The sequence below is a fragment of the Melopsittacus undulatus genome, chromosome 8 (assembly GCF_012275295.1).
Source record: "Melopsittacus undulatus isolate bMelUnd1 chromosome 8, bMelUnd1.mat.Z, whole genome shotgun sequence".
Taxonomy (NCBI): Eukaryota; Metazoa; Chordata; class Aves; order Psittaciformes; family Psittaculidae; genus Melopsittacus; species Melopsittacus undulatus.
The window spans coordinates 32951961-32971336 of NC_047534.1; the positions used below are offsets into that span (position 1 = coordinate 32951961).

The 19376-nt window shown below is 36.4% G+C and overlaps 1 protein-coding gene across 5 annotated transcripts in view; it reads left to right on the forward strand.

The window, feature by feature from the left end:
* SLC39A10 (solute carrier family 39 member 10) overlaps positions 1-19376 on the forward strand; it is a 123104-nt gene that overhangs the window by 85654 nt on the left and 18074 nt on the right. For 4 of the 5 annotated variants that reach the window (XM_031045843.2, XM_031045844.2, XM_005145567.3 and 1 more), the window contains 2 exons: positions 14344-15393; positions 16435-16636. In XM_031045843.2, coding sequence (XP_030901703.1) covers positions 14353-15393; positions 16435-16636 — 1243 coding nt within the window. In that variant the 5' untranslated portion in view covers positions 14344-14352. Of the gene's footprint in view, positions 1-14343; positions 15394-16434; positions 16637-19376 lie in introns of those variants that run through there. The other variant, XM_031045847.2, reaches the window with a different exon arrangement.

Below are 19376 nucleotides of genomic sequence, written 5' to 3' on the forward strand. Positions count from 1 at the left end.
TTAGGTCATTCTTAAATTACAGCTGAGATACTACTTGAAATGAACCCAATAAAGTCTGAAAAGGAAATGTGTACTCATTAGGCAAAGCTATATCAAAACCGTTTAAGTTTCAAAAACTGATTGAAATGCTGAAAACTGTGTCCTGCCTACATTGTAATCTAAAGAAAAGGTATGTGCTGTATCAGTCCACCTATTCATAATACCTTATGTGCTATTGCATCAGTGCCATTGCTCCTTTTATTTCTCCCTTTTGTATGTAATAGAAATCTGACGGGTAAAGAAGTTAAAAAATAGTTGTTTGAAGTCATTTGTGTTTTGTTACCTGTTGTGATAATCCAAATCCTGTACAGGTTTTAATGCCCCAAAAGTTGGAAGCCTGCATGAAAGACAGGGAAGATGATGGTTTCCTGGTGTTCATCTCAAAAGCTTATGAGAAGAGGGAATGCTGAAATTATATGTAGGGTGTTGTACTCATGCGGGGGGACACAGTTCATTACACTGGAAACATCCTCATCTTCTGGGTATCACATTGTGCTGCTTCATCTTCTTTCAGTTTTCTGACTTCATTGCAGCAGAGGAGGAATGACTCAGCTGTTGTCTGTTCTTTCTCAGCTTTTGATGACCTATGAGCTTCATTCTCATATGGCTATCACCTTTTCTATAGCTTGATACTTTCCAAAGCAGAAGCACAAGTGAAGAAAATCTTGCAGGTTGTTCTATTGCAAAATTAGATTGCTACTAAAAGTGTATGGACCTGTTCCAGAACTTATACTGCACTGTCTACTGGGGGAGCCTGAATTTATGTGTATTTGTCTGTTATTGTGGCTCTGTGAACAACATGAACAGAATAGGAAATATTCTTAAATGGATCTTGAACATGAGCAAAATTAACCTAGATCAGTTAGGTTGTGTTTATTAGAGATTTTTGGCAGTGCAAATTAATAAAACTGATCTCCAGGTTTGATTTTTTTTTTTTTTTTGCTTGGGGGGTGGTATTTGGTTTTGGTTAAGGTTTTTTTTTTGAAGAGCAGTACTAAAATCTCATTTTCACTTACAAGGAACATATCTGTAGTCTTATGATGAAGTTTGCTATGGAAACCTACTTCTGTTTTTCTTCTGTGTTGACAATCAGATCCTCTCAGTATTAAACAAGATACCAAGTATGTACAAAATGTGGAATACTAACTCCAGAGGAGTTAGAGCTGTAACTGTTAAAAGGTACAGAAAATAGTACTGTAAGCATTTGGTGCTTAAGTGGCAGACTTTCTGAATTCATTGATAAGTAGCTAAACCAATCTAAGAACTGAGATAAAGTCTGCATAATGCTGAAAGTCAGTGAATAACTATGATCACATTTGAAACTTATTAATCAAATTAAGTCCTGTAGAAATATTCCTGCAGTTAGTCTTTTTGTAAATGCATATATGAGACAAAAAACTTCAGATTAAGAATGTATGAAGGATGTTTTATGCAAGACTGCGAGATTTCCATAGAATCATGATCAACAGAGACTTTATGCACTATTTCTGCATGTAGGTCGTAAACACTTTCAAAATAGTTTCCAATCACAGCTCATAGTAATAAAAAGTGAATTCCAGATAGGTGCTGTCATAAACTTTATATATAAAGATAGATGTCTCAAGATTACCTGACTTGTAACACATTAATAAACCAATCTTCATATGTTTTTATTGCAGCAGCATTTTTATCACTGCAGTGTGATGATTATTGGACAAAAATTATATCTTGAATTCTGAAAGATAACTAAATTGTAAATTATTTACAGCTGGTGATTGGTACCTATAAATAGTTCCTCTTGTCAGCAAACTTACTGCTGGTGATAGCTTGCAGCCATACTTTGGCTTTGATACTCAAACCTAACAAAGTAAAAATACAGCTAATACCCAAGCTACTCTCCTCAAGTAAGTGTTTTGAGTATTTTATTAATATTCAGAGCCTTGAGTGACATGGTCTAGTGTGAGGCGTCTCTGCCCATGGCCCAAGGTCCTTTCAAACCCTAACCATTCCATGAGCCTATGACTTGATTTGCAATATTTTGCCAATATTGATTTGCGTTTTAAGTAGGACTGAGTAGCACTGTATACCCTGGATGACTGGTTCTGAAGTTGTTTGTGATAGTAACCATATGGCATTTCTACAGCTGTAAATTGAGTTTAACTCACCTCTCACAATTACTAATAATACTACAACTGTTTCCTGCAAGGGCAATAGTGAGCAGATACTCATCTGGGTTGAAGTCTTATTTTGCCACTATGTGCACTACTTCATATTATATATAGAGCAGTCCAGAAAGAGCTTCTTTACTGGCAAGTGGAATATTGTAGTCTATGTTAGAACTGATTATATTACTTCTCAAGGCTCTATGCAATTTCTGTGATCCATTCCTGTAAAGAAAGAACTCTTTTAAGTCAGGGCTCCACTACCTTGGTAAGTACTCTTACTTCATGAAATGCAAACCATCTAACTTAGGCTATATTTATCTGCTAGTTCTGTTTGCAGAGCATAGAAGCATTTTATTTATTGCTGACCTGAATATATCTGTCTATAAAAGCCAATATCTCAGTTGAAAAGTACAAGTCTAACTTGTGCTAGCTAGCATTACAACTTTAGAGATATGGTACTTGACTGCAGTCTAAATAATGTGGTAGCCTTGCATTGCTCCATATTTGGTGTTTGTGGGGTTTTTGTTTGTTTGAGTTTTTTAAATAAAAATAAAATATTCTTGTTTATTTGATGTCTAATAGAGTACATAAACAGAATAGACTTGCCATCACATTCTGAACTGCATGTTGAGGCAAGTGTCTAGCAGAGGCATTGTATTAGGTAATGGTGCTTGAATCGTCCAGCTGCTCTGAAGACTTGTACCATATATTCAGTTAACTACACAATAGTTGCGGCAAGATGTATAACAAAATTTAGCTTTTTATTATAATATGCCCATAGATAATTTCTTAAAGTTTGTAATACATTCTAGACTTTTATTTTATTTGCTTGTTTGCAAACAGCCAAAATTTCCTCCCATGCAAAACTTAGGTTTTGACACAGTTACTGTTTTTATACTGCAGGGAAGTGATTCAGTTGTGTAAGGTGTGTAGTCCAAATTTATGCACCTTCATCTTGGAGGGTAAGGTACAGAGAATCCTGGGAGAATTTCAGTTTTAGTGGCTTTGGGCAAAAATTCCCATACTGGCTCTTGCTGACTGTGTATATTAAGTAGTAGGGAAAGGAACGCAAGGGGCTTATGCTGAGTAATCCTTAAAGAATGGATTAAGATGAGACGGTTTAATGATGCTGCAACTGTAATAAATTATTATTACTCACTTCTGTTTCTTTGTATCAAACTTTGTGGCTCAAATTAATTGCAGTAAGCAGTCATGCTAGGCAATGTAAAAACACTTTCACTGCCTTTGAAGACCTACCTGGTCTTGTATTCCCCACAGAAACTGCTGTTTCATCAGTGCTAAGTGGCTGCATTTGTCTAATGAAAGAGTACATTATTTTTGTGCTTTTTAGCCTTTAATGCATAGGAACACCTCTCATAGTTTAATTGCAGTGTAGTTTAAGCCAAAACCCCTTAAAATGTACGGATTTAATATTTTAATGGGTTTTTATTGATTGGACTGTGGACAAATCAAAACAGTGTTTTAGAATAAAACAGCATAATTCCTGTTGAGTTCTTCAGGGGAAAAAAAAAAAAGGCAAATTTTCACTTTAGGGAAAATTCCAAGTGCTTCTACAAATAAATTAATGTACTGGAATTTTCTGTCTTACTACAGCTTAACTGTTAACAAAAAAAATCAGAATGTGGGCATGAAAAGCAAAGGATTAATTACATTTTCATAAACAAAATATTCTCAAAGTGAAACATTGAGAGGAGTGCATTTTTCTTCAAATAAAAAGGATGTGTTTTAACTATGAAAAAAATACATTTTTCCTGACTTTTTGCCCTTATCAAAAACATAACACAGTAGTTCCAGGAAGTGATTGAATAATAATCTGAAGTAATACATGCTCTGCTGTTTTCTGTACATGCAGTTATGGTTTGCTCTGGTTTTACTTGACAACAAGCAAAGGAGGATCCTTAACTTTACCTTACAGTCCTCTTACCAGTAATAGACTTATTACATTTACAGTATTAAAGCTAAAAACTTGAAAGTAGGTGTAGTTTAATCATAAATGTGTAAACAGTGAGCTTAGCTTACCAGACAAGAAAATACTTTTTAGTATTTCTGTTAATTTGTTGTACTTTGCTTTGAGGATACAATTATCCTGGCCAAAGATAAGATCCATGATTAGCTTTGCTAAATTTCTAAAATGGTATTTCAACAGTTATTACTCAGGCATCAGGTTATAAGATTTCCCCCTATGTTGAAAACTTCTCTGGTCGGGGACTCTGGTAGAGTACTACGTAGATACGGATGCCAAATATGCATTTGGGTGCCAAATAGCAAACCTATTTATTGATTAACCTGTCAGTGAGAGGTCGTCTGCTATGTTATGCTATTGACTAGATATCATAAAAACTTAATGACCATGAAGAGCATCAGAGGATTCACAAGAAACTGTTGTGCATATAGAAAAAAGAAAAGTAAAACTTCAGACTCTTCTAACAGCACCCAAGTGCTCGGGTGTCTTCAGGTGTTGATGGCTGGAATGAAAGGCTTCTTCTCAGGATTAAATTCTCATACTGTTTATGTTTAATGATATTTTAAACTGAGCTATTTTAGATATGAAAATAAGTTTAGAGGTGTGGATGGACTGTAACTGTCTTGATTCGTAACTGGTTCTTCCAGTAGATTTTAATTTTGCTGATGCCTATCAGTTTGATAGATTTCTGTCAGTTTAGCCTGGTGGTTTAAGCTGCTTTCTACCACAAGTCTGTTTTGTAATCTCTTAATCAGTTAAACATGTAATTTGAAATCCCATAGTTCTAGTTGTCTAGATTTTGTAGGAAAGATGTGCAGCCCTGATCACATAATGCATTTACTTTCAATAGCTTTAATGTGATCACAGTCAGGTATTTTGTGCTTTGATGCACTCAGCAGACTTGGGAAGGGGGTGATGTACGGGCAGTTACAGTAGCAAAGGGGGAGGAAGGAAGGATCGTTTAACAGAAAATGTTGACTCCACTATCCATATGGAATAATAAAGCATTTGTTACAGAAACTCATGTTTGCATTCTGTGAATCTCTAAATATTTTTGAAGTTGAATCTGTGAAATAATGGTCACAACTGACTATTGACCCTTTGATTTTGGAGGTAGAGTCCAGTTTTCATATGGATTCAGCTATTAGTGCCAAAGAGCATAAACATCTTTCTCCAAGACATTCAGTAACCCATAATTTCAGTGGTAGGCTGCCAAGCCATTTCTGTTTGTCATAAGAGAAAAACGGCAAGTATTTTACATCACCCTTTGTGGAATGTGCCTCTTGATTAGTCAGGATGATCGTGTTCTCCCAAAAGAATGGATTTGTTTCGAGATACACTTACTGATCACATGTGTTAAAGGTCGAGACAGCAAGTAGCTCTTCAAGTAACTTTTAACTGTTTCTTGTACCACAGTTTGACAGTAGAAAGTTTTAATAATGGAAAAAATAATAAGTTGCTTATTAACTGAAATTGACAGATTTTGTGTAATTAAGGGGATGTATTGAAGTAGTAAGTTCCTGATGAAAAGTGTGCTTTGCTTATTGAAATGGGTTACAGAAATTACACAGAGCCTTAAGAAGTAATAGAATCATGTAAAATGAAGACAGCCTAATAGCAAGGGAAAACAGTAATAAAAATGGAAGGTATCAGTGATCCAGGAGTGGCATAGAAAACATTAATGTCCTGGTGATCCCATTGGGAAAGATGGTGACCGCAATAGTTATTGAACCAAATCAGCAGTTAGTTCAGAAAATCCTTAAAAAGAAGAAGACATGGTGACACTCAAGGAAAAGGACAGGGGAACATCTGCATTTCAGGACAGGTATAGAAGAAGAATGTACCAAATTGTAGTTACCTTAAAAACCAGGAACTGATACTAGATCAAATTACAACATAGCCTAGGTTAGATATATCTAATTGTAATATAGTTTTAGAAAAACTGGTAATGCAGTCTCACTTTCCTGTCCTTGCTTGTCTGTGTTGCTACTAGGACATACCTGTACTTGCATGGTGATTGACACAGGGAAGTACATACACATAATGTTATTTTTAAGTTTTAGCCCATCAATGTTTTTAATAGGATTGGCTTAGAAGATATCGCTGTTTGCATTTTAGATTAAGGTTCTTAAGGGCTGTGCTTCCTTTCCCCTTTTCTGCCTCTAATCTTGCAGTAAGAGTAATGCTGCAAGTACATTTTCATTCATTCACATCAAAGTTGTGTCCCTTCAAAGTTGCTTTAATGCCTTGTTAAGAAAGGCTAGTAGTAAAGTAGGTGACTTTTGAAGCCAGTCAGTATTTGTGTCATTTTGGATGGTTGCCTCGATCATCACTATCAACCCTGTAATGGGTTTTTGACCATGTAAATTTTGACAATAATCTTGGCTAAAATAAATGAGAGCTGGGCAATGAATTCTGTTGATGTCTTACTTGCAATGTGATGGAAATTACACATTTTTGTTCAGCATTTTCTTGGTGGATCTGACGGTTGAAATACGTATGGATATTTTAGGTCACATGTCAGACTGGTTCAGTGTTACTTCTCAATCAGCCAGGATGTCCTTAGGAACACTTTTGTCTCCCACATTTATTGAACAAAGGCATCCTTGGAAGCCCACTAACTCAAGGTATGAGGGGTTCCAGCAGCTGCCTGTGTTTCCCAGATTGCCTGTACATCCATATGAAAAGAAGGCTCTGTCTTTCTTAAGAAGAGTAGTATTTCTCTTGATTTGTACTCATGACAGAATGAATTTGCTAAGAAGAATTTGAATGGCACATTGACAGAGGGCCTTATAAAAGTCTGTGACAGTGCTTCATTAACTTAAATAGAAGACATCTTTCAATCAGTGGTATATGTTGTCAAGTAAAAAAATTTGCAACCACTAAACTCTAGACATAGACTTTAATAATTATAGTCCTCCAGGCACTAATTTGGCATAGCACTTGTAACAGAAACATGCCTTAGTCCTGGTTTTTAATGGACCTTTGTACTTTATAGCTTTAATAAAGTCATCAGCTTTATAGTAGACATGCATCATCCCTTTTGGACTATAGCTGTGATAGGAGGGGTTTTTTTAATTGTAATAGTAGGAATTAACCCCATACCAAAGCCATGCCTTTAATTCCTTTAAGCATAATTCAAGCACATAGCTTGAACATAGCTCAGAGATGAAATACGTATCATGAAATAGTGTTTTAAGTTACAGGAAGAAGAAAAATACTGCAACTGGTTTCAACACTTTATTGCAAACATTATTCTGTATTGAAGAGAAAATTGGATAAATTATTCTCAAGTAGCTTTCAATAGGAAATTTATCTACTGCTGTTTTTTCAGTGTTATTTGAATACCTTGTGAGGTGGCCAGTTGTTTTATTTGTGTTAAGGCCAAAATACTGTAAGGCTGCAGATCAACCAAATCTGTAAGCTGGTGCTGCCACCAGAAGCAAGGCTAATCTTTTTTGTGTGGGCTGTGGTGTTTGTGCAGCTGCACAGAGAACCAGATAGGAAAAGTAATCTGTCTTGGAAAATAATCTTTTTATTATTTTTCAAGGCTGATTTTTTTTTCAGCAGAATCTGGTTGTACAGCTGCACAATGAACAGATCAGCAAACAAATGTGATGCTGTACGAAAATGGTTTGTGGGAATGAGTGAATGAGGCAGTGGAGGAGGGCAGGACTGCTGCTTTAAGTACACCACTGTCTTAGAATGTTTGTTGAACCTCAGCCTTAGTTCTAACAAAAACATTTGCTTACTCTGGGTAGAAAAATAAGATATTAAAATGCAGGTGTAACTGGTTCAAGTATTTAATTCTTCCCAGCACTGGTATCTTGAAAGAACCTCATTCAACAGTAGAATGCTGGCACACAATCAAACCAGCTCAGTTATAAATTTTGTGCATTAATAGATGTTTTATGGACTACGTATGGTTTATATATGAAAGACTGAAAGCTAATTCTTGGTAAGCAAAACTAATACTTACGCAATTTCCAACTGTTTTGATGGGTTTATATCCTTTTGAGCTTTGAGAAGGATCCCGTACTCAGCAAATTCTTACAAATAACTGGCTTTTTGAAGAAGGTTGTCCATTTTAGTTCTATTCAAAATAAAATAAATGCCTCTTTCTGGATAACTGAGTTAGTAGATTGCTACTGTATTAGTTTAGGATCATTTCCTAGCATGCTTAGGATTTAGCATTTGAAATACTTAACATTTCAGATTTTTAAAGGTTTCCTGGGGTGTTCAGTTATGCATAAATGCTGTCTGTGCTACTTAAGTCTTATCTGGTATTAAGCAAATATTGCTTGGATCAATTAGTTAAAAGTCTCTTCTTACAAAGTGCCCCTCCTACCATGCTCTGGATTTTCAAATGAATGAGTTTTACTTAAATCCACAAACCTGTTTCACTGAAATTGAAGAGGGAAGAAAATACAGGAGATGGGTGAGAACTAAAGTTAGAATTTGTTAATTGCAGCTTTTTAGCTCTGTAGAGTGTTTTCCTATTTGTATATCCAGAAACTAATGTCAGCTTAAAACTGATAAAACAAAAAATGATTATTATTTAAATGCTTTTATGGCTTTCTTAAGGTATCTTTCTTTCAGTAACGGCAGTATATTAAATTCACATTAATCTTTTTAAACATGATTTACCTTTAAAATGTGTGCTAGATTAATAGGGCTTTATATTCCTGCATTTGTTAGAAACTTGGAATTTGGAAAATAAACTGTGGGTTCATTTGCATTTTCAGATTCCAGCCTTTTTCTGAACTGAGTATTAGTATGAAATACTCCACAGTTGCTGGAGGTGAAGCGGCTGGGGGCTGCAGGCATCCCTCCTGCATGTACATTGGTGTAAATACCTGCAGTATAGGCAATAATCTAAATTTCCAGGAATTGTAAGAAAAGCTGTCAGTCATCATGTGGTCGCTGGCCTTATTGCAAGACTTATTTCTCTTTAAGGAAAAAAGCAAGCCATTTCTCACAGAGCTATTATTCTGAGCAGTTCTCAATAGAAATGAATGACATAAACACTTTTCAGTCCTGAGCAAGCTAAGTAGTTTGGTATGGATTTTGCTTTGTCTTTATTTTTAACACATTTTGTGTTTCTCAGTTCTCTGAAACTTCTGGTTGCCTGTGAAGTGTTACTAAGACACTTTACATGTTGTGGTGTTCAGGCTGAGTAACTGCTTAGAGGAGTTAGAGACACTCTTCACCATATAGAAAAACAAGAGGGCAAAACATTCTTCAGAGAAAACATAGAGTTAAAAAGGGAGAGAAACTAAAACAGCCTGGAACAGGGCGTAGGAAGGGGAGAACATTTATGTTACAAATATTTCAGGTTATTAAAATTGTTGGGAGCAAACGGGAAGAGGGGGAGAAAATTGGGCACTTCAGAATATTCTGATTGGTGTTGCACACTAACAAAAAATGATAGATGGGACTTTCAGTTGAGTTTGAGTTTTGTTTGACCACATTACTTGAACTAAAGTTTGTTGCTTTGAGTAAAGCCTAACTATCAAACTAGTTTTCTAGTTTCAGTGAAGCAGTTTGTGATAAATAAAATATCTCCCAAAGTAATTTTTATGCTGCAGGCTTTAAATGAAGTCTTCTGAAAAATAAAGTGCTATGAAAGAAGAACAGTTGACATAGAAGGCATTGTGGGGAAGTTTTAGGAATCCAAGGTAAACTGAATGGAAAAGGCTGTAAAAAAATACCAACTTTCATCAGAGGTGATTTAGTTTAATAGATGAAGCACCAAAGGCAAACAGTGGTTTAGCACAGAAATACTGTGAGTTTTCCATACAGAAAAGAGAACTCTGCTGTTGTGTTGCTCAGGTACTTTGACCTCAAACCTTTGATTTAAAACCTTGTATATGCATATGCAGCCAGTACTGCATTTAGTGTGAATGATTTGCTTTCATTGATGAATGAGGAGGTGACTGGGTACATTTGGCAGCACTGTATGTGGTTTGTGCTATGTCAGCTGGTGTGGCCGAACTGTTTATCTTATCTACTGTAAATGTACATATTTGTTCAAACTTTGCAGCTTGACTTAGGGTGGAGGTGTCCCACTGCCTGCGTGAATCCTGCAATACTTGGTTCTTGTTTGCAGTTCAACAAACTGGAGGAGGTGCTGCAGTTTCCAGCTCTGGCCCATGGGTGCTGTCATTTCTTACCTGACAGCTAGCTAGGAGAGGAGTTTCCCCAATGTCTCCCAGATTGGGTGCCCAACCATTACTGAGCTGGGGAGGGAGAAGGGAGTCAAATGAGTAAATAAAATAAGGCAAAGGCTGACAGCAGTAATAGGCAGAATCTTTTTCAACTTTGTTGTAGCCTTGTCCTCGGGCTGCCCTTCCATATTCTTTTGGAGGGATTCAAGAGTCTTAATGTACCTATATTGAGATCAACTCTATGCAATTCTGTGCCACTGAAACGTATAGGATTTAAACTTCAGCTTTCTGGTATTCTACACATATGAATACTGCCTGACAGGTTAAAGATGACAGCTATTTATGATTGCCTAGAGAATAATGATGCTTGTTTAAAAAGAAACAAATAATCAACTCTTAATAGTTCTTCTGTTTGAGACTTTTTTATGATGGGTTTGTTTGGTTTGTAAGCATCTCTGTTCTGTATCAAGAATTACAATAGAAGGTACAGAAGATTGTATAAAAGAAGATTAAAAATATTGTGCTAGGGTTGTTACTATTTAAACTGAAAATAGACATCTAATTGATCTTGAAATTGGTCTGATAATGCTCAGCTCTTGTATTTCAGCAGTGAATCGTGGGCATCAGTTACAAACAATTTTAACCAATAGGGCATGGAGAAAAGGTACCATTCAAAGCTAAACACTAGAATTAGGGATGCGTGACTACATTTTCAAAGTAATGTATTCGTAGTATTGTATGAGACAGTCACATGAAAAAGATCATGAGGTTTTGAAAAGGATTATGATCATGCTTAAGTCATGAATTTCCTGGTAGAGATATTTTAATCTGAATCCATGCTTGCTTAAATGAGAATAATTTGAATTGTTCTGGTTCTACTACCATTATGTGGCAGAGTGAGAAAAGGTGTCTTACGTACAGAAATAGTATCCTTTGAGTAGCTGAAATTTACTTAAACTTGAGTAGCTGTTTCCACTAGTGAGAAAGTGAAGTTAAAAAGGTATTGAGCGATTTGCTAGAGCATTACAGTACACTGCATGTACTTACCTGCTGCTGCCGTCTTCCGTGCAAGCGTATTTAAGTTCACCTTTCTCCCTGGGCTTTCATTTGTCTTGTGTGTATCTTAACTGCTTATTCCAGATCCTGAACCTGTTCTTCACAGTCAGGAACATTCAACATTGTAAATCCCATTGATGGAAATCTGCATAGAAATGTGGAGCTCTGTTGATCAGTCACCAGCCCTACTCCTGACCCAGTACCTTTACTTACTGCCAGAATGTTTCTGCTTCCTGGGATGATGTAAGTCACAGAGCCCAGGTTCTCAGCCCGTGTGAGAAAGAGCATATGTGCTTTATTTAAAGGTTATGGAGTGAGTTTCCAGACGATCCTACAATCTGAGAGGTGACTCAGTCCAGTGACTTCTGGATAAAGATTTGCAAGCAGTTTCATTGTACTCCACCGGTAACAACTCTGTACTTACCTGTTTCCCCAAAGGAGAATTCAGAAAGCTTCTGGAAGGTGCTTTGAGATGCTTTTGGTGTTTCTATTTGAATGCCAGTGGTGTATTTATGCAAACATTAAGGATGCCTTACATGGAATCCATGAGTGAAAATGACTGTATGAAAATAATATCTCAGTAAATTTTGGGGATGAACTAATTTACTTGAAAAGATGGTCACAGCCATTAAAATAGTAATTGCAATGTGGGTGATTGAACTGGAGACAAACTGGGGTCATTCCAGGCTGATGGTTGAACTGGTGTTCATCACAATAAAACAGCAGTATACAGTGATTACCCATTGAGCTGTCTGGTGTCCCTAGAATCAGTTTCGTTGCAGGTGCCTCCATTTGACAGTTACTCCTCTGATCTTATATTTGCAGAGGGTCAGTATTGTAAAAGAGTGTTCTGTTGTGGTTATTAATCTTGCAAGCAGTTGAAGCTTCAGTGAAAACTCAGTTTTCATCTCCTGTGAAGGTTAACAGGAACATTTTTTTTTCCCTCAGTCTTCTTTGTTAACACATTTATTTTCTATATTGTCATTAAAAGGTATCCCTTCTTTGCCTTTATTCCTTTCCTCTGCCAACCTGTTGCACGTATAGGCGCTTCCAAGAGAATTTATTTGAGGAGTTTTTTATGCATTGGTTTTGGAAGTTCTTAAGCACAAAACACACACTGATATTTTAGGAAATAAAAATGGACTTTAAATGTTTGTGGTTTGCTGCAAAGCATTTTTATGACCAATTTCACAAATTGCCTTTTAGTTCACAGCTAGGGTGGGCTTGAGAAAGGCAACTAAATTTACCATTTCTTGTCTGAAAGACAGTATGAAGTTAGGATGTGTGGATGGGGTCATTTGCATCTTTGTGAATGTAGGATCAGTCACAGTTCTACTCAAGGTGCACATAAGGAACTAAAACTGCTTTCAGTGTAAAAAGAGTTATAAACTTCACCTGCTTTCTTGTTACTTTACATCCTTGCATTTGCTGTAATGTTGTGGTAGAATTTGGGTATGCAGAAAGCGGGGTGGATGGAACTTCTGTCCTTACCCTTTCTCTCAGCTCATTTGTCAGTCATGTTTTAAATGTAACTAGTTACATGTAAAAAGCCCTATTTGTTTCCTTTGTCTATTTTAGTTAACCTTGTTAAACTGTTCAAACTAGTCATTCAACTGTTCAGATTGATTGGGAAGCGCCATGCTGCTTTCTTTTTGTTGTTTGCTCCTTTGCTGATAGGAGGGCTTGACTGTCTACTACGTGTATGCAGCAGAACTGTTGCAAATGTTCCACATTTCGTTTGGCTTGGTAACCAGCAGAACAAATTAGGTCTTGCTAGAAAACCCTGGCAGTCTTTACATGATTTCTTTTTTTCTTTAAAAACTCCATGTATTTTAGAGGTTATTCTCTTCCCAAAATTAAGTCTCTAGAAAATAGAATTCATAAAATACAGTTCTTGGCTTATCTTTAGCTTTCTAATTCATTGACATTTTTACATAAGCTTGGATTATTTTTTTCCTTAAAAGTTTTTCTTTGAATGATTATTCTGGCTTTACATGTATTTTTACTAGCAGATGTAGACAAAAGAACACTGTCATACTTTGTAACATAGTGAATTGTTTCCAGCTCTGAACACGAGATGGACTTCTGCAGTGACCTCTTGTTATCTTATGTTGAATAGTAAGTTTCTTGCATTTAATACTAGGTTGAAAACCACATGTGTAGATGATAGAATCTCTAAAAACTGGTACTACTTATTTGAGCTTGATTGTATCAGCGTTAACAGCACTTTGAGTTACATAAACAGATGTTTTCCATATAACCTGATTTTTAAATGAACATCCACTTAGATCTTTGAAATCAGTAAACTCATGTAAGTAAAAAGTACTAAAAATACAAACGTTTCAGCAATATATTGAAGTTCATTAATGACAATTTATTTTTAAATCACTATTTACCAGTCAAAATCAACTTTATCTATTCTGTGATTCTGTGAAATAGGGAAGTGTGCAGTGTGTGTCTTTAGTGGGGGTACTTTAGCAGTGCATAAGAGAACAAATGATCTGTGGGTTTTCAACTGTATTATCTGCCTGTCATCCTCATAAATAAGAAAATACTGTGTGATTGGTTTAAAATAATGTTTATTCTTCTGTAATTTGTATTTTAACAAGATTTTCAATATTATATGGTATTGTAAGCACAGGTGCCTCTGAAAATATACACAAAAAATGTTCTGATATGACTGACTGTGAATGCTGATCTTTTTATTGTAACTGCCTCCTGTAAGTATGGTATGTAAGACTGCATCTGTAAAATACAGAGCCTATCCTATTGTTGGATAAGTATATTAATACAATTTCTGCAGTAAAAATACTGTGATTGTTATTCTGTGAATGGCGGTATCTAAAAGGATTTGTGAATCATTCAGTTGGTACGAAGAAGCACCAAACATAATCATGTAGTACAGACATTGAGATTGCTTACACCTAAGTGCTTCCCCTTGTGTTTCTTGTAGGAAACAGAGATGAAGGTACACATGCACACAAAATTTTGCATCATTTGTTTGCTGACATTTACCTTTCATCAGTGCAATCATTGCCACAAAGATGGACATCACCGTGGTCCCAAAGGGAAATGTGGACACTACCATAATGACTGTCAGATCTCAAATGATTCCTACTTCCAGAATGGAGGAACAGAATCTATGCCGAGTAAATTTTCAACGTTGGAAGCTGAAAATGAACAAAAATACTACATTGAAAAGATTTTTGATCGTTATGGTGAAAATGGAAGATTATCCTTTTTTGGCCTGGAAAAGCTGTTAATAAGCCTTGGTTTAGGAGAGGTAAAAGTAGTGATGATAAATCATGATGATATTGGCCATGATCATGTTTCCCACTTATATGCTTTAGAAGTCCAGGAAGGAAAGCATTCTCACTCTCATAATCATCCTCATAGCCACTCAGATTCAGAAAACCAAACCATGGCTGTAAAGAGAAATCATAAGTGTGACCCTGAGAGAGAGACAGTAGCACTATCAGTAAAAGATGATGGCAAACACAGTCATGACCAGAGTCGTCATCATCGTCATCACCACCCTCGTCTACATCATCATGACCATAATGGTACACATCATTCTCGTAATGATTCAGTTAGTCATAGTGAACACGGAGAACAGAACCATGAACCTTCAACAGAGACAAACACAACTCAAGATCAGCCAGAAAGAAAACAGCGCAAACAGAAGAAGAAGCAAAAGAAGATCAGTGAGACTTCAGGAGACTATGCCCCCGATCATGATTCGGGTGATCAGCATGAGCACAATCGTGTTCATAAACTTGATCATGCACATGATGCATCTCACTTGCATGTACGCCATCATGAACACAGTAGCGATCATTCTACTAGTCGTGGACATCAGGATTCCAGTTTAGGTAATGAGGATGGGCACCACCATACCAGCAAACGAGAGGCACCTCGTAAACAGAGTAGTGTAAGAAAACGTGCTCTTTTTCCATCGCATAGTCATAAGGATCATAATGAAGATGAACGTGGTCGTGAGGAGGTGAGTATTAAATGAAGAACCGGTAAGTTGACTTTCACTGTCGTTACATAACAGTTGAAGGTACATACCCACAAATCAGTGCAGAAGCACTGAGACCATTGCATAACATAGGTTGCAGAGTGAAAAGGTGAGAGGTTACAGCTACAGTTTTGAGTTTACTGCAGGGGTGTTAATTTCTGTCTGCTTGTCTTTTCTCAGAGATCTATCTTAATGTGTATTTACCTGTATAAAAAAGCTCCTTGAAGCTTTCTGAGATACCCTGCTTATAGGTGGGGTTGTTTCTCTTCCCAGTATTCATTAATACTTCACTCACAACCCTCTTCCCTTTATTTTGGACTTCTTTCTGAATCTGAGATGATTAGCATATTTGGAATCTACATGGAGACTCTTTCGAAAAGAAACAACTGCATCCTTCTTTTCAACATGCTTCTAATTTCTTTGTCCTAGGAGATGCAAAGCAGTGTAAATGAAGCTTCAGTAGCACTGTGGTCAGTGTAAGCTCTTCCATTTCTCCCTTCAGCATCTATTATTTCTGCCTGGACTGTAAATATACTTTCCCTTCCCTGTTGCAGTTAACTGCTGAAGCAGGACATTTTGCTGTCATGGCTTTAAGCAAGAAGTCAGGATAGGAAAGGATGGAGTGAGTGCTGAGGTTGAGGTTTTAATCTGAATTAAAAAGCGAAACTCCTAACAGAGAAGATCAATAAAGAGAAGTGTTAGAAAACGTGGTTTGGATTTACGTTCTTGCACTCCTTTCCTGTTGCTCCTTCTTCATTGCTTCTACTTTGTAATGGTAAGACTATGGAAACTCATTTTCACTGACATCTATCAAAAATTATATTGGTGTCTGGATTTATAGTGCAGATATTTTTACTGTTTTTTCATAAACCACTTAGATCAGCTAAGATACGTTTTAGCACTGGTGAAATGTTGTGGGCCAGCGCTTTTACTGTCTGTTTGTGTTCTCAAGTTATATGCTAAATTTTCCATAACTGTAGTTTTTAATGAAATACTTACTTTGTTTGTACAATTTGCTTGCAGTGCTTAAATGTTACCCAGCTGCTACGGTATTATGGTCTGGAAACCAGCTCTCCGATATCTCCTGAGTTGTTTGTATACATGTGTCCTGCTTTGCTATACCAGATTGAGAGAAGGCTTTGTATTGTACATTATGATGAGCTTGAAGATGTTATGAAAAGTAAAAACGCATCAATTGAGAATAAGGATAAAACAGGTGCATCAGGTAGGTAACATCTAAAGTCTTCAAAATCATTTTGCATTGCAAATACTAACTTGAAAGCTTAAAACGTAATACAACTTAGTGTAGACTGTAAAGGAATGGTTACAATCTAACATCCTTATTCGAAGAAATTTGAGATGACATGCTCCTTTAAGTCAGGACACAGCATCCTGTTTGGCAGTATAATGGCTTCTAAATGGTGGTGGCTGAGGGAGGCATACCTTACTTTCTTGTAACTTTTTATCCTTTTTCATTGTTTTCACTTTTTATTTTATGGTTGCTTATTTTTACTTCCTTTTATTGGTCTGTCATTGAGGCCTAATATCCTACCTCTGGGCCTCTGGCCCAGGCATTTTGGCCTGGATTTGTCCCACATATCTTTGGTTGTTGGACTCTTATAGGAGCATAGGCATGGTATAGAATCTTTGGGGATGAAAGGACCTATGAGGGTGACCAAGTCTACCCACAGTTTCGATTGTTTCTTAAACTGTGTTACATACTTTGTCTCTTAGTGTGATTGAGGTGGTCTGTGTCACTGTCTCCAAGTTGGAAAGTTGCAGCATTAGTTTGGCATAAATTATCTTAATGAATTTGATCTGTATCTGTGAATTCAGGAATCAAGAACAGCACCTTCATCACAGCTCATTCACTGGAAACTGCTAGTTTAGCTGTTACTAGTGTTATGTTCTAGCAGTAAATGCAAATTTGTAGAATTGTCATCCAGAATTTTTTGTGAACTGAAAAATACAAAGACTTAGGCAAGACACAAGAACATTCAAATTGCCATTTCTGACAACACTTCCCTTTTCTGCCTTCCAGTATCAATTCTTCTATACGGCTGCTCTCTTTAGCATATGAGAAGTATTCAATCAAAATCCCCTGTTGGCAGTTTTAAGGCCGTTTGCCTTGAATTAAAATCAGTAGACTTTTGTTTCTTACATAGTTTTTAGCTAAAAATATTTTTACTCCTGTTAAAGCAGTTAATGTAAGGGTGGCATCCATTGTGATTTCATAATTGAGTGTGCTTACTCCTTACATGCTTACTCCTGCTGTCTTTCAGAAGTTAGGGTGGAACTGTTGACATGTTTAGCTGTGCTGTATGTAGTATTAAAAATCTAAAAAGTCTTGGGTACAATGTCCATGTTTAGAGAATAAGGATACTGGTAATTATGAATATTTATGAGGACACAGGTGCTTATTAGTACCATTCAAAATAAAGCATGAAGTAAGTACATTCTCATAGATGATAACTGCTGGAAAGAACGCATTGCTGCTAATTTTCCTTAACAACGCTGGAGCCATTAAAATAATTGACTTTTTACACATGAATCTCCTACAGTGTCACAGCTACGATCTTGTTAACTGTTCAAAGGTGGTAAGCCAAATACATCATTTGTTTTATATGGCAGCAGACTGTTCTGTGGGGTAGTTTCATTGTAGTAGGGGTTGACCCCTGCCTTATTACCAAGAGGATTTCTAGAGTAGTTCTAAGCATTTTCTGCCAATTAAAAAGTGGAAACCATGTACAAACCCACCATGTTGCACATGCTTTGAGCCAGTTTAATTAGGAAGTTTCTACAGATGAGTGCTTCTATTTAAAAGAATGCATTTTCTTTCTCTGTAATGAGGAAGGCAGTAGATAAATAACTTGGCTTGATGACCTTCAACATTTTAAGGGACTTAATTTGCAAAATCAGTGAAGCTTATTGTGAACATTTAATATGTTTTATGGCAACTGGGATTTTAAGTATAAATAACATGTTTGCCAGTTAATTGTAAAAAATTGGGTTTTAAGTTATGGATTGTGGAAACACAGTAACCTCTAAAACAGGTCAGCTTGGTTAGATAATGATAAATCATTCTTCATAACAATTTTCTGTATACTCTTGTGTTAACTACAGTGAGATTTCAGTTTTTGTAATAATCATCCTCCTTTCTTAAAGAAGTGAATCACAAAATAACAAGTCATAACTGCTATATGGGGATTGTAGGAGGTGTAGGACGAATGACGGTCATAGAGTAACTTAACCTGCAGGTTGTAGGATGCTACGAAAATGAAAACATGTGCTTACCTTTTTAGATAGGAGTATTTGCCAAAGTTATGAGGATGCAGACATTTTTAAACACCCATTTTCTCTAGTTTTCTTTAGTTCTAATTAAAGCTTTCGAAAAACCTAGAGCAGTGCTGCTCCTATTCATTGATACTAACCTGTAAGGTTTCCATTAGTTCTGATAGTGCAGTTTTCTAAAGCAAGCTAATTTAGTTAACTGATGACCAAAAACTGAGGAAGCCGTGCTGGGTTTTCTTCCTGTAATTTACAGATAGTTCTGCAATTAGTTCTACTAATAGGGGATTTTAAAGGGCTTATACATACAGCTGAGCTTTCATAGTGTACCTTCCTGGAGAGGTGACACTGAAATCATCAAGGACTTCCGAATAATTTGATTTAAAATGAAAGGTACACCCTACTATGAATCAAGCTAACAGAAGTGATGCAAGTAAACAGTAACAGGTTTTTTATAGTGGAGATCAGTTAGAGCTATTGATTAAAAGTGTTTCCGATACCTTGTAAATCTGCCTGTAGAGATAACGATGTTCCTTCCTGTATCAGCCTTTCTGTTATCTGCAAGCTTTAACATGAAAACAAGCTACCTAACCATGGTTGGCCTTCCAAGGAGGTTGCCTTACTATGGCATTAGTTTGTTTCAATTTACACGTAGTGTCCAAATCCAGTTTGAGAAG